We start from the raw sequence: 14,983 nt of genomic DNA, 5'->3' as shown, positions 1-14,983 counted from the left end.
CATACCAATCCTCATCGAGGGATCAAAAGTGGAGAGAGTGAACAGTTTCAAGTTCCTGGGTGTCAAGATCTCTGAGGATCTAATCTGGTTCCAGCATATCGATGCAGTAATAAAAGAAGGCAAGGCAGTGACTGTACTTCATTAGAAGTTTGAGGAGATTTGATATATCAACAAACACACTCAAAAACTTCTACATATGTAGTGTGGCTCCATCTTGGGTAGTAGCCTACAAAGTACCCAGGACATCTTCAAGGAGTGGTGTCTCAGAAAGGCAGTGTCCATTATTAAGGATCTCCAGCACCCAGGGCATGTCCTTTTCTCACTGTTACCATTGGGTAGGAGGTACAGAAGCCTGAACCTCAGGATGAAGACCATTCAGAACAGCTTCTTCCCCTCAGCCATCCAATTCCTAAATTGACATTGGACCATTGGACACTACCTCACTTTTTTATTATATGGTATTTGTTTTTTGCATAATTTTTCATCTATTCAATATATGCATACTGCAATTTATTTATTTATTTATTTCTATATTATGTATTGCATTGAACTGCTGCTGCTAAGTTAACAAATTTCACATCACATGCCAGTGATAATAAACCTGATTCTGATTCTGAAAGTAACTTCAGTAAGGCCTTTGACAAGGTCCTATTTGGGAGGTTAGTTAGGAAGATTCAGTCTCTAGGTATATATACATGGTGAGGTCGTAAATTGGATTAGATATTGGCTCAAGGGGAAAAGTCAGAGAGTGGTAGTTGAGGATTGCTTCTCTGAGTGGAGGCCTGTGACTAGTGGTGTGCCACAGGGATCAGTGCTGGGTCCATTGTTATTTGTCATCTATATCAATGATCTGGATGATAATGTGGTAAATTGAATCAGCAGATTTGCTGATGATGCAAAGATTGGAGGTGTAGTGGACAGTGAGGAAGGTTTTCAAAGTTTGCAGAGGGATATGGACCAGCTGGAAAAATGAGCTGACAAATGGCAGATAGAGTTTAATATAGACAAGTGAGCGGTATTGCACTTTGGAAGGAAAAACCAAGGTAGAACATACAGGGTAAATGATCGGATGCTGAGGAGTGCAGTAGAACAGAGGGATCTGGGAATACAGATACATAATTCCCTAAAAGTGGCATCATGGGTAGATAGGGTAAAGAGAGCTTTTGGCACATTGGCCTTTATAAATCAAAGTATTGAGTATAAGAGTTGGAATGTAATGGTGAGGTTGTATAAGGCATTGGTGAGGCTGAATTTGGAGTATTGTGTCCAGTTTTGGTCTCCGAATTACAGGAAGGATTTTAATAAGGTTGAAAGAGTGCAGAGAAGGTGTACAAGGATGTTGCTGGGACTTGAGAAACTGAGTTACAGAGAAAGGTTAAACAGGTTAGGACTTTATTCCCTGGAGCACAGAAGAATGAGGGGAGATTTGATAGGGGTGTATAAAATTATGATGGGTATAGATAGAGTGAATGCAAGCAGGCTTTTTCCACTGAGGCTAGGGCAGAAAAAAATCAGAAGACATGGGTTAAGGGTGAAAAGGGAGAAGTTTAAAGGGAATGTTAGGGGGAGCTTCTTCACACAGAGAGTAGTGGGAATGTGGAATGAGCTGTCAGTTGAAGTGGTGAATGCAGGCTCACTTTTAACATTTAAGAAAAACTTGGACAGGTACATGGATGAGAGGGGTTTAGAGGGATATGGGCCAGGTGCAGGTCAGTGGGACTGAAAAATGGTTCGGCACAGCCAAGAAGGGCCAAAAGGCCTGTTTCTACACTTTAATGTTCTATGGTTCTATAGTTACATATTAAGCTATAGAACACTTTTCAAATAAAATTCTAATTACTTTGTACGTATACAATACATTTTCAAAAACTGCAGTAGGTTATGAAGACAGATTGAAGGATGAAATTTATTTTCCTTCCCAGTGGCTTAGATTTCTACAATGTTTTAAGTTTTTACAAGGGCTTTATATATCTGCCTTTACCACCATCCCTGCTGTGCATTCTGTGCACTTTTTAATCTATGTGTTGAAAAAGCTACTAGATAGAGTGGACATGGAAAGGATGTTTCCCATGTGGGGGTTACGGGAAGAAGGCTAGGGAGTACCGAGGAGGGTAAAAAGGATCAGCCATGATTGAATGGCAGAGCAGACTCAGTGCGCCAAATGGCCTAATTCTGCTCCTATGTTTTATGGTCTTATGGTTTACTTCTACCAACCTCCTCCACACCCCACCCCGCCCTTTAGACTTTCCTGCAATCACCTTAAAATTATGTTCTCTCTTATTAGCCACCACCACTGGCAGGATGTTGCACACACCCACCATTCTATGTAAAAAGAAACATTCTACTGTATGAACACAGGTCTTTTAGCCTAAATTTTCAATGCTGACTGAAGTGCGTACTTGAGCTGGTAATATTTGTCTGCATTTGTCCCATATCACTTAAAAGCAGGGGTTCCCAACATGGGGTCCATGGAAGTTTAAAGCCTTCCCTATCTAAGTACATGTCCAAATATCTTTTAAATGTTGTAATTGTACGTGTATCTACCACTCCATCTGCAGCTTGTTCCATGAATCCACCATCCTCTGAAGAAGCCTTGTCCTGCATGTCAATATGGAGACCAAGCTGTTACCCATATAGACAGCTCTCCCCTCCATGCACCTAATGAACCGAAAGGAACGGCAGAGACCAATGCAGTTCGGCACCAGCAGCGACCCAGGAGTTGCTAGTCAGCATTAACTCAATGTAGGACTGCCTTAGGAACTCCAGCTCCGGAGTTTTCCCTCAGGGTTTACTCCTGAAGTCCTCCCCATTAGTGGGTATAGCCACAAGGCAGCAGAAATTTTAAATCAGAGTTTTTTTTTCTCCAAGATGAGCTGCCAACCATGGCTGAATAGCCCCATCTGCCCAAATTGGCTGGTTTTAGGGCCTTTGCCCTTTCTCCTGTCAGTAGAAATAGTTCCACCAGACTTAGCTAAGCCACATGTGAAAGCCAGGAGCTGGACTTGGTTGCTAGAGGCTTTTTGAAGCACACACACCACTGGAAGCGTTTAATAGGTAGTAGAAGCTTGTCCCCATTACCACCCCTGGCTATAATGACCTTAATGTACCAAGTAAAATAAGTAAATAATGTAAAGTGTAACAAATAATGTACAGTAGGAGAGTTCATGGTTTCATGGACCATTCAGAGGGGAAGAAGCTGGTTCTGAATGATTGAGTGTAGGTCTTTGTGCTCGTTGCAGAAGGTAGTAATGAGAAGAGTGTCCTTAATGATGGGTGCCACCTGCTTGATGCACTGCTTCTCGAAGGTCTCCTTGATGGTGAGGAGGGTTTCCCCATGATGAGTCCATACCCTTTGCTGCACCCTGCGATGTTGTGTATTGGAGTCTCCTTACCAGGCTTGATGCAAACAGTTAGAATGCTCTCCACCATACATCTAAGAAAATTTGCAAGAGTCTTGGTGACATACAAAATCTCCTCAGGCTCCAAGTGAAGTGGAGCCATTGGTGTGCCTTCTTTGTCATTGCATGAATGAGTTGGCCCAGGACAGATACTCGAACTGAAAGTCTGTCAACCTGAACTGCACATGTGGAGAAGAATGGATCACAGTTCAAACCATTGACTTCCTATTTGTTTCAGAATGGAGCAAGAACATCTTTGGCTTTCTCTCACTAGGAGGGGAACAAGTTCTCTCTTGTAGCTGATAAAACCCATGAGCTCGCTATAATGGGTCACTTAATTGGAGTGGGTTAAAAGGTCTACACAACATTGCGAGCCAAAGGACTGATACTATGCTGTAATGTTCTTTATCTCTTTAAGTGTCCTTGAACCCACTGGCTGAACAGGTGGTGAATGAGGACTTGAAGAACTGATAAATCAGAGTGACCCATGCAGTATATTTCTGTAGTTAGTCATTAATGTTGTTCAGAAATAGAATTAAAGGCCATCAGTCTGGGTCTATGTAGATAAGTTCAGTCAATCACATTCCCTTGTTCTTTCTTCATTTCCTTATCCAACCTCCACAATTGACTCATGCTTCCACCCTCTTTACAAGCAGATGATAGCCATCTCTACTTAAAATAATTTTTCCACATATCCTTGTATATTTTGAATCGATGACCCTGAAACCTGAAACAGCAACTAATGAGTCCGGCCTCTGAAGTTTTGCCTTATCTAAATCCATAATTTTCTCAAGCTTCTGGGAAGGAAATCCCCTGCCCTTATCCTGTCTGATCTGTGTTTAATTCCATACCCAGAGTATTGACATTTAACTCTTCCTGAAATAACCATATGTTTCAGACTACCAGAAATGATAATAAATGGAGTCACAGAACACTACAACACAGAAACAGGCCCTTCTGCTTAGTCTCAACTACCTGCATCTGGACCATAGCCCTCTATACCCCACCCATATACTTATCCAAACCTCTCTCAAATGTTAAAATCGAACCCTCATCCACCATTTCCACGGGCAGTTCATTCGACACTCAAATGATCCTCTGAGAGAAGTTGTTCCCTCTCATTTGGTCTTTGACCCTTTCGCCCAGATAGGAGATTGGGGTTGAGAAGAAAAATGGATCAGCCATGATGAAATGGCAGAGCATACTTGATGTGCCAAATGGCCTAATCCTGCTCCTGTATCTTATGGTCTTAACCCATTACCTCTAGTTCTAGTTTCACGCAACCTCGGTGGAAAAAGCCTACTTGCATCTACCCTATCTATACTCCTCATAATTCTGTATACCTCTACCAAATCTCCCCTCATTCTCTTACACTCCAGGGAATAAAGTCTTCACCTATTCAACATAAGAAGTAGGAGCAGGAGTAAGTCATCTGGCCCATCGAACCTGCTTCGCCATTCAGTAAGATCATGGCTGATCTGGCCATGGACTCATCTCCACCTACCCACCTTTTTCCCCATAACCTTTAATTCCCCTACAATGCAAAAATCTACCTGACCATTCTTAAATATATTTACTGAGGTAGCCTCTGCTGCTTCATTAGTCAGAGAATTCCACTGATTCATCAGTCTCTGGGAAAAGCAGTTCTGCCTATCTCCATCCTAAATCTACTCCCTTAAATCTAGAGGCTATGTCCCCTAGTTCTAGAACCTTTCCCAAAAATTCAGGTCCTCAGGTCAGTAACATTCTTGTAAATTTTCTCTGTACTCTTTCAATCTTTTCTGTTGGTGGGTGACCAGAACTGCACATAATATTCCAAATTAGGTCTCAGCAATGTCTTAGGCAACTAATAGAACAGTAGCATTAAACATAATGGCTTGTGCATCCTGACAGTAAGTGGACCGGCAATTCTATGCAAAATGTTATGCCATTCGTGATACCAAATGATACTAAATATCCTTATCCTGTGTATCTTCCATATTCCTTCCATCTAAAAGCCTCCTAAACTTCACCATTCTGCCTGCTTACACTATTACCCTTGGTAGCCTGTTCCAGGTACCTATCATTCACTACGTCAAACCTTGCCGCTTACGTTATCTTCTTCATTATGGGTTTATCACTGTACAGCATCTGATACAAAGCTTAGATTGCCTGTTCAGCCAATCTGTTGGTTAGAATGAAAGGTAGCAAACCGAGACTGCCATGTTTTTGTACCACTTTAGAAAGCGGTGTCTCAGAAAGGCAGTGTCCATTATTAAGGACCTCCAGCACCCAGGGTATGCCCTTTTACCATCAGGCAGGAGATACAGAAGCCTGAAGGCATGCATTCAGTGATTCAGGAACAGCTTCTTCCCTTCTGCCATCCAATTCCTAAATGGACATTTAAGCTTTGGACACTACCCCTCTTTTTTTAATATACAGTATTTCTGTTTTTGCACATTTTTAATAATCTATTCAATATACGTAATTGATTTACTTGTTTATTTATTATTATGTTTTATTTTTTTCTCGCTCTGCTAGATTATGTATTGCATTGAACTGCTGCTGCTAAGTTAACAAATTTCACATCACATGCCGGTGATAATAAACCTGATTCTGATTCTGATTCACTGTGATTTGGATAGCCAAATCTGGTGAGTGTTTATGGTGGCAGAAACACAATGTGAAAGCATGCTCTTCTGATCTAGCAGACAACCTGAGGTTTTTGACAGATAAGCCCATGCTATCTGGGTAAGCAAATCACAACTGTATTGATTCACACCTGAATCAATACCATTCCTGAAGAAGGGTCTCGGCCTGATGCATCAACTATTCATTAACCTCCATAGATGTTGCCTGACCCTTGCTGAGTTCTTCCAGCATCTTGAGTGTTGCACATTGATTCAGATTAACATTTATTTATTTAATCATATGTGCAATCACATGTACAACAAAATTTATAGTGAAATTTGTCATTTATGACCCGAGGATGTGCGGAGGGCAGCCCACAAGTGTTGCCGCACATTCCAACACTAGTGTACTGTATCTACTATGTTCACAGAACACGAGTGACAACAACAACATCAGCAAAACAAACCCCTTTCCTCCCTCCCCCAAACGCTCACACACACGCAAACAGTTTTATAACCGCAGGCTGAGGCCATCGGACCCTGATGTCCAGACTTCGATTGACCTTACAGGCTTTGATCTTCGATATTGCTTGCTTAGTTCCACTAGGTATAAGTTGTTTATAATTATATAAATAAGGCATACAACTCCATCTAAAATGAGAGTCGGCATTTTCAGGAATATATCAGTAAAATGTGTCAAACGTCTCCCATTGATAGATGCAAAAATCGTTTCAGAAATTCCAACCTTTTCATATTTTTACATTCCTATCCTGGGAAAATATCTCATTGGAAAGCTTGTAGTAAACCAAAATGGTGTTTCCCATCATTTTCAAGATAAATGTTATGATTGTGTTCAGGAATCTTGGTCAATAAAGCCATTGTCATGGAGTACTACAGCACTGAAACAGCCCTTTGGTCCATCTAGTTCATACTGAACTCTAAAGTTTAAATGTAAAAATACATTGTATCTGAAATAATTTTATAAAGAGTGGGACAAGAACAAGAAGGCAGGAGAATGAGGTTGAAAGGAAAAATAAAAGAGCCATGGTCAAATGGCAGAGTAGACGCAATGGGCTGAGTAGTCTTAATTCCATTTAGATTTCTTGTGAAGGAAGTTAAAATAAGGTGTTGGTAAAAATCTGGACAACTCTTTTCAATTAACAGTACTGTCAGGCAATGTCCAGAAGTATTGTCAGCAGTAAGCAAACCTTTGTTTTGCTAAGTTCTTAGTTATAGGATATATTCCATGAATAATGTAATCTTAGAAGAACAGTGCTAAAAGATTAACTTCAGGATATAATTTAGAACTCTTTGGTTCTCTTGTGTAGTTGAATAGCATAGGCCTAAGCTTCCAGTTATTAACACAAGAGATCCTGCAGATGCTGGGAATTTAGAATAGTGCACACCATATGCTGGAGGAACTCAACAGGTCAGACAGCACCTATGGATACGATTAAACAGTTTACATTTCAGGCCCTTCATCAGGACCAGAAGGCAAGTGGCCAGAATGGTGACATATATGAACTGTGATAACAAATTTTACTTTGAACTTTGAACTGTGAATAAGAAAGTGGGGTGAGGGGAAGGAGGACAAACTAACAGGTGATAGATGAGAGCGGGTGAGGGGAAAGGTGGGTGGGTGGGGAGAGGGGGAATGAAGTGAGAAGCTGGGAATTAATAGGTGGAAGAAGTAAAGGGCTGAAGAAGAAGGAATCTGATGGGACGGGAGTGTGGGCCATGGGAGAAAGGGAATATGGGTACCTGAAGGAGGTGATGGGTGGGTGAGGAGAAGAGATGGGGTAAGGGAGGAATCAGAATGAGGAGTTATAACAGAGAGGAGAGGGAGAAGTTGCCATAAGTTAGAGAAATGGCAGCATGCACATCATTATCTCTGAATTCTTCCAACAATTTGTTTGCATTGATTCCAGTCACTCTGAGCTTTGCCTCCACAGAAAAGTGTACGATTATCTCTGGCTATCCTGAAGCTTGCTGTAATTATTTCAATCCTTGTGAGGAATGTATGTCAGAATATCCTCTTCCAAAAGAGCCCCATTTCACATACTTATTGAGAAGAGTAGTTATCTTTTCTCATCATTAATCATTATACTTTATTGTCACCAAACAATTGATACTACAATCATCACAGTGATATTTGTTTCTACTATCTATCTGGTCACAATCATCACAGTGATATTTGTTTCTACTATCTATCTGGTCACTCTATCTGAGAGACATACGGCAGTGATGCATAGAAATAGGCCTTTGGCCCAATGATTCCATGCCAGCCATGGTTCCCACCCAACTAATCCCAATTTTCTGTGTTCAGCCCATATCCTTCTAGGCCCTGCCCTTCCAGTTATCTTTCCTAGTGCTTCATAAATGGTACTATTTAGGATAATCGAAGACACGACCCACCCAGCCAACACACTTTTTGTCCTTCTTCCCTCCGGGAGAAGGTTCAGGAGCTTGAAGATTTGGGAACAGTTTCTTTCCAACTGTGATAAGACTGCTGAACAGATCCTGATCCAGATCTAGGCTGTACTTTCCAAATATCCAGACCTGACTTGCACTACCTTACTTTCCCCTTTATATTTTCTAATTATGATCTATAATTTCAATTTTTATTATATTTACTTCAATTTGTACTTCAGGGAGCGCGAAGCACAGAATCAAATATCGCTGTGATGATTGTACGCTCTAGTATCAATTGTTTGGTGACAATAAAGTACAGAGAAGTATTGTACCTGCCTCAACCACTCTCTCTGGGGCTCACCGCATACACTCACCACACTCTACATGAACAGTGCCTTTTAAATTATTCTCCTCTCACCCAAAGCTATGGTAGCCTAATGGTTAGTGCCATGTTTTACAGCACCTGCTGAAAGATCGTAGTTCAATTCCTGCCACTGTTGGTAATGAGTTCATACCTTCACCCTTGACTTTCTTCTGAGTGTTCCATTTTCCTCCCAAATTCGACAAAGATGAACAGTTAGTGTCAGGGTTTGGGTTTGCGAGTTGTGGGCATGCCATGTTGGCGCCGGAGTGGGGCGGTATTCAAATAAAGTTAATCTAATCTTATGCCCCCTAGCTTTAGACACCCTGTCTCTGGGGATAATGCTGTTACCATCTTCCTTAGCCATGCTTTTCATAATATTAAACACTATTATAAGATCACCCCCATTCTCCTCAGTCAGAATCAGATCAGAATTAGGATCAGGTTTAATATCACTGGCCTATGTTGTGAAATTTGTAAACTCTATGGCAACAGTGCAATGAAATACACGTTAAATAAACACAGAGAAAAAATGAATTACATTAGGAATGAATATATATATTATTTGTTTATATTCTTATGTATATATATATATGTCTATTAAATAGTTAATTTAAAATAAGTAATACAGAAGAAGAAAGTAGTAAGGTGGTGTTCATGGGTCAATGTCCATTTAGAAATTGGATGGCATAGAAGAAGAAGCTGTTCATGAATCGCTGAGTTTGTGCTTTTAGGCTTCTGTACCTCCTTTCTGAGGGTAACAATGAGAAGAGGGCATTCCTGGGTGGTGGGGATAATGATGGACACCACAATTGCTATTTTCCTGAGATCGGCCTATATTTCTCGTACCTCAGCCCTCCGCGTACCTATCCAAGTACTTCTGAGATGATACTGCTGTACCTGCCTCAACCACTTCCTCTGACAACCAGTTCCATATACTCACCACTCTCTGTGTGGAAAAATCTGCCCCTCAGGTCCCTTTTAAAGCTTTGCACTCTCACCTCAACCCGATGCCCCCAGTCTTAACCAGTTCCATATACTCACCACTCTCTGTGTGGAAAAATCTGCCCCTCAGGTCCCTTTTAAAGCTTTGCACTCTCACCTCAACCCGATGCCCCCAGTCTTAACCAGTTCCATATACTCACCACTCTCTGTGTGGAAAAATCTGCCCCTCAGGTCCCTTTTAAAGCTTTGCACTCTCACCTCAACCCGATGCCCCCAGTCTTAACCAGTTCCATATACTCACCACTCTCTGTGTGGAAAAATCTGCCCCTCAGGTCCCTTTTAAAGCTTTGCACTCTCACCTCAACCCGATGCCCCCAGTCTTGGACTCCTCTAGCCTGGAGAAAAGACTCCTTATCTGTGCCTCTCTTAATTTTAAACATTTCTGTAAGATTGCTCTCATCATCCTTCTTAGCAAAGAATATAGATACAACATTCCCTGCAGCTTCATTGGAAAACGTTGTGCCTCCTCAGAGTCTGCACTTGTTGACTCCACCCACAAGAAAAATACACAGATTTGCAAGTTTTTAGAAGCATTGAAAGTGGTCATTTCTGTCCTTAATTATGTTAATACTTTCAGAAGATCCTTCACCCACTGCATGTCTTTCAAGTCGTACCATAACCATCTCACTTTTTCCTGGATCATCATCAAACTGAGGGTCACATTCCATTGATTCTGAGCTTCAAAACCTCAGGCTTAAAACTTTTTTCCATGATAACATCCAGCTCTTCATCCACCGCACTTCTCAGGGGCACCATTCTAAGCACTAACTTGCACTTTATCCAAGTTGATAAGGGCCGTTCAATCGGTCAACATGGCAGATTTAACGGAAGTCAGGTGGGCACCAAACACACTACCCTATCACTACAACTAACTGCGTGTAGCTTAGTACTAACAGGACACTGTGACTTCTTCAAAGTTAGAGTGGCGGTGGGGGGGGGGGGGAGGGGGAGAGACTCCAGCATGCAATGCCTTACAGAGTGAGTTTAGCACAGTTTTAGGGATAATCTTCATAAATTAAGGACCTGGACCCTAAAAGAGTCAGCAAATTCATGGGGAAAATTTAGAAATTGAACAATGTAAATTGAAGAATGTCTTATTCTTCGGCAGTATATATTAAATTTATTTTAAAAATGTAGAATAGTCCCCAAGATTTCTGTTTTCATAATGTGTGTTTTGGGTTTCAGATTTGTACACTGTCTTACTGTAGACATGTTTGAGCTGCTGCCTCATAACCCCATGGACCTGGGTTCAATCCCGAGCTCTGATGCTGTCTTTATTAAATTTTTATGGATGGTCCAAAGAATGCATTCTTTCTGGAGCATCAGAGCAACTGCTCTGTGTGTGACTGTGAAAAAGTGCAGGGACTTCTGGACACAACTCATCAGGTCACAGGAACCAGCCGCCCCTCCATGGACCTTTTCTACATGTCTTGCTGCTTCAATAAATCAGCCATCATAATCAAAGATCCCAACCACCCCAAATATTCTCAATTCTCCCCTCTCCCGTTAGGCAGAAGATACAAAAGCCTGAAAGCATGTACCATCAGGCTCAACAAAGCTCCTTATTGAATTGAATTGACTTTATTACTTACATCCTTCATATACATGAGGAGTAAAAATCTTTACGTTACGTCTCAGTCTAAATGTGCAATATGCAATTTATAGTAATTTATAATAAATAGTATGTACAATAGGACAGACAATATAACATAAAAATACAATTATATCAGCATGAATTAATCAGTCTGATGGCTTGGTGGAAGAAGCTAACCCAGAGCCAGTGTTATCAGACTCTTGAATGGACAAGATGGACTCTTGACCTCATGGCCTCACAGTCTGGCTCGTTATGATCTTGCACTTTATCGTTTACCTGCACTGTACTTCTTCACCTTTTTATACTTCATTGTTACTGTTTTACCTTGTTCTGTTTCAATGTAGTGTGTAATGATTTGATATGGATGAACATTATAACCAGTATGCAAGAGAAGTTTTTCACTGTATCTTGGTACTGTTCAGACTATAGGACTTCAGTAATCATAAAGAAGTTATATAAAGGGAACAACTGAAAGGGAGCCAAGATATTGAGAATTTTAACATTTGAAGGACTGAACACTGACCAGCTTGAATGCTTGAGTTAGATTTACTGTCCTGTAGTCAAATCTTGTTCTTCTGGTTTGACAGTATATTAACAGGGAAGTAACCTGTAAGTTTTTATGTGTACCTTACACTCAATGGCCACTGTGTGTATTTTTGTCCTCTTTTGCCACTGTAGTCCATCCACTTCAAGGTTCGATGTGTTGTGCATTCAGAGATACTCTTGCACAGTTCTGTTGTAACACGTGGTTATTTTGAGTTACTGTTGCCTGCTTGTCAGCTTGAACTAATCTGGCTTTTCTCCTCTGACCGCTCTCATTACTAAGACATTTTCACCCACAGACATGCTGCTCTGTAGATATATTTTTAGTTTTTTTAAATAATTCTCTGTAAACTCTAGAGGCTGTTGTGCATGAAAATCCCAGGAGATCAGCAGATTCTGATCTATTCAAACCACCCCCTCTGGCACCAATAATCATTCCACAGTCAAAGTCACTGAGATCGCATTTCTTCCCCATTCTGATGTTTGGTCCGAACAACAACTGAACCGCTTGACCATGTCTGCATGCTTTTATGCATTGGTTGATTAGCAATTTGCGTTAATGAGCAAGTGTACCTAATAAAGTCGCTACTGATTGAAATATAAATAAGAGTGAATGTTACTCTATTTTCATGTGTCTACATCTTGTCGTCTTCAGTAGTGGCATTATCTTATTGAGGCTGGCATCGTCCCAAGTGCATATTAAAAAAACCTTAGCGTAGTGGCCTCTCCTTAAAATTGGATATGGTCATATAATCCAAGTTCAAAGTAAATTTGTTATTAAAGTACATAAAGTATATGCCATCATAAACTGCTCTGAAGTCATTTTCTTTCAGGCATTTACAGTAGAACAAAGAAATACAGAAGCAGTGAAAAACAACACACAAACAAAGACCAACAACCAATGTGCAAAAGAGGATTTGACTTTGATTTGATTTTGATATTATCAGTAGCGTAACAATAACAATGAGGGTTTGTACATAGATGGCTTATACCCATTACATGAAGTGCCAATCATTGTTTAATCCTGCCTTTGACTGGCATGATTTGAAATAATACTTTGTTTTCCACAGAAACATGATCAAATCATTCTACACTGCCAGTCTGTTATACGATGTCCTTACCGTGTTTGGGGAGCTCACTGAAGAGGCAAGTATGCAGAATATTTAACCAGGATCACATTTAAATTTTGCATTTCTGTTAATGTTGCGATGTGCCATGCTTATTAAGGAAAGTTGAGACTTAATTTTTAATATTTGTATTTAAAAAGTGATTTGTGTATGGTTGCATGCTCGTAACCTCACTTTCAGGACATTACAAAGAATTTCATAGCCAATGAGTTACTTTCAAATTGCAGTCACTATGGTTAACTGGGCAATTACCACAGCCAACTCGCAAACAGCAAATGCCTAGAGACCTTGATAAACTGACTGAATGATTAATCACTGTTGTTTTGGAAAGGATGGGGACAAGACTGTTTTTGGAAATTTATGGAGGACAGATTGAAGTAGAACCACTATCTTCAATCACGCCAAATGCCCCTGATGCCTCATCAACAAATCTGTGGAGATCCTTCTGAGCATTGTCCAAAGCAGAGGAGTTTTTTTAGTTGGTGCCACAAAAGAATTGCCATTGTCATAACAATTTAACTGGAGAAAACTGCTTAGAGCATTGCTTTTATTTCATCGTTTAGTGAGGTCATGTGACCTAACTTACCCCGTTCTGCCTCTACCCTTAATACATTTGGTTAACACAAAACTATGGATCTTTTAAATTAATGATTGGTCTGCGTCATTCCAAACTTCTATCACCTTTTGCATATTGAAATATTTCCTAACAACTCCTAAAAGGCTTGGTACTGATTTTTAAACTCCATTTCCTCCCTAATCGTAAACACATGTAATATTTCTTCTCTCCCCATTTTAACAGTTCCCTGTCAAAGTAAATTTATTATAAAAGTACATTTATGTTACTATATACTACCTTGACATCCAATTCTAGGAAAATTCATAGGAAAGTAAAGATACAGAAACAAGCAAACAGAAATAATACATAATCAGAGACTGATTGACAACCTTACAACCTTAAAACTTACCTTTACCATCTTAAAAGCATAAATTAATTACCCCACTTGATTTAACCTTCTAAATTCCCCAGAAATCCAACCTCCAGAGCTTTTTCTAATTTAACTAAAGCATTCTGTTGTCCAAGATAAAATGTCTGTGGCCTTTTGTTGACCACTAGTTTATTTTCTGTGCTTGTTAATGATCAGAGCAAATTTTTTTGGATCTCCATTGCTTTTGTCTATTTACCATTTTGGACATGTAGTCCATTACTTCCATCTATTTTTTCTTGTGTCCAGACTGGATTACTTCATATTAATGTACATTCCAAATTGTTCATCACAGTTTTATCTATTTACTTAATTCATGAAACCCCCTGTGATTTAAACTTTGCATTTTAGCATGTCTTTGCGTCTTCTGTATATGTGAATGCTTGGTGTTCCTATCCCATCATCAGTATCCTTTCACAGTTAGCACCAGATTACCATTCTTGTTATGTACTTCTAGAACTGGTAATTTGGGATACTGCTGGAGCCTTGTTTATAACTGGTCCTCACTGAGATTGTGCAACAATTGACTGACAATTATGGCATGGAGCAATGGCAATATTGTGTTCAATTTTGGTACCCTACTATAATATAGAAAGAGGTACTGGAGATTTACGAGGACGTTGCTGGGACAAAGACGTTGAGCAGGTTGGCCATTGGTCATTGGAACATTGGAGAATGAGGAGTGATCTCATAGAGGTGGATAAAATAATGAGGAACAGACAGGGTCAATGTACATAGAATTAGGCATCAACAATTAAAAGGCATAGCTTTAAGGAGAGACGTTTAATGAGAACCTGAGGGGTAACCTTTTCACCCAGAAGGGTGGTTAGTATATGGAATGAGCTGCCAGAGGAAGTGGTTGAGGCAGGTACAGTAACAACGTTTAAAAGGTACTTGAACAGGCACATGGATTGCTGAGTTTTACATGAATCAGGGCCAAACACAGGCACG

At 40.2% G+C, this 14,983-nt stretch overlaps 1 protein-coding gene across 1 annotated transcript in view; it reads left to right on the top strand.

Annotated features, from left to right (window-relative positions):
- The window catches only part of vta1 (vesicle (multivesicular body) trafficking 1), a 306,723-nt gene that overhangs the window by 165,486 nt on the left and 126,254 nt on the right, over window positions 1-14,983 (top strand). The window contains exon 4 of the mRNA XM_059985541.1: window positions 12,993-13,068. Within this exon, the coding sequence (XP_059841524.1) occupies window positions 12,993-13,068 (76 nt within the window). The remainder of the gene's footprint in view (window positions 1-12,992; window positions 13,069-14,983) is intronic.

The sequence above is a fragment of the Hypanus sabinus genome, chromosome 12 (genome assembly GCF_030144855.1).
Source record: "Hypanus sabinus isolate sHypSab1 chromosome 12, sHypSab1.hap1, whole genome shotgun sequence".
NCBI classification, from domain to species: Eukaryota; Metazoa; Chordata; class Chondrichthyes; order Myliobatiformes; family Dasyatidae; genus Hypanus; species Hypanus sabinus.
The sequence above is the reverse complement of the archived record's forward strand: the minus strand, read 5'-3'. Positions and strand labels throughout refer to the sequence as shown.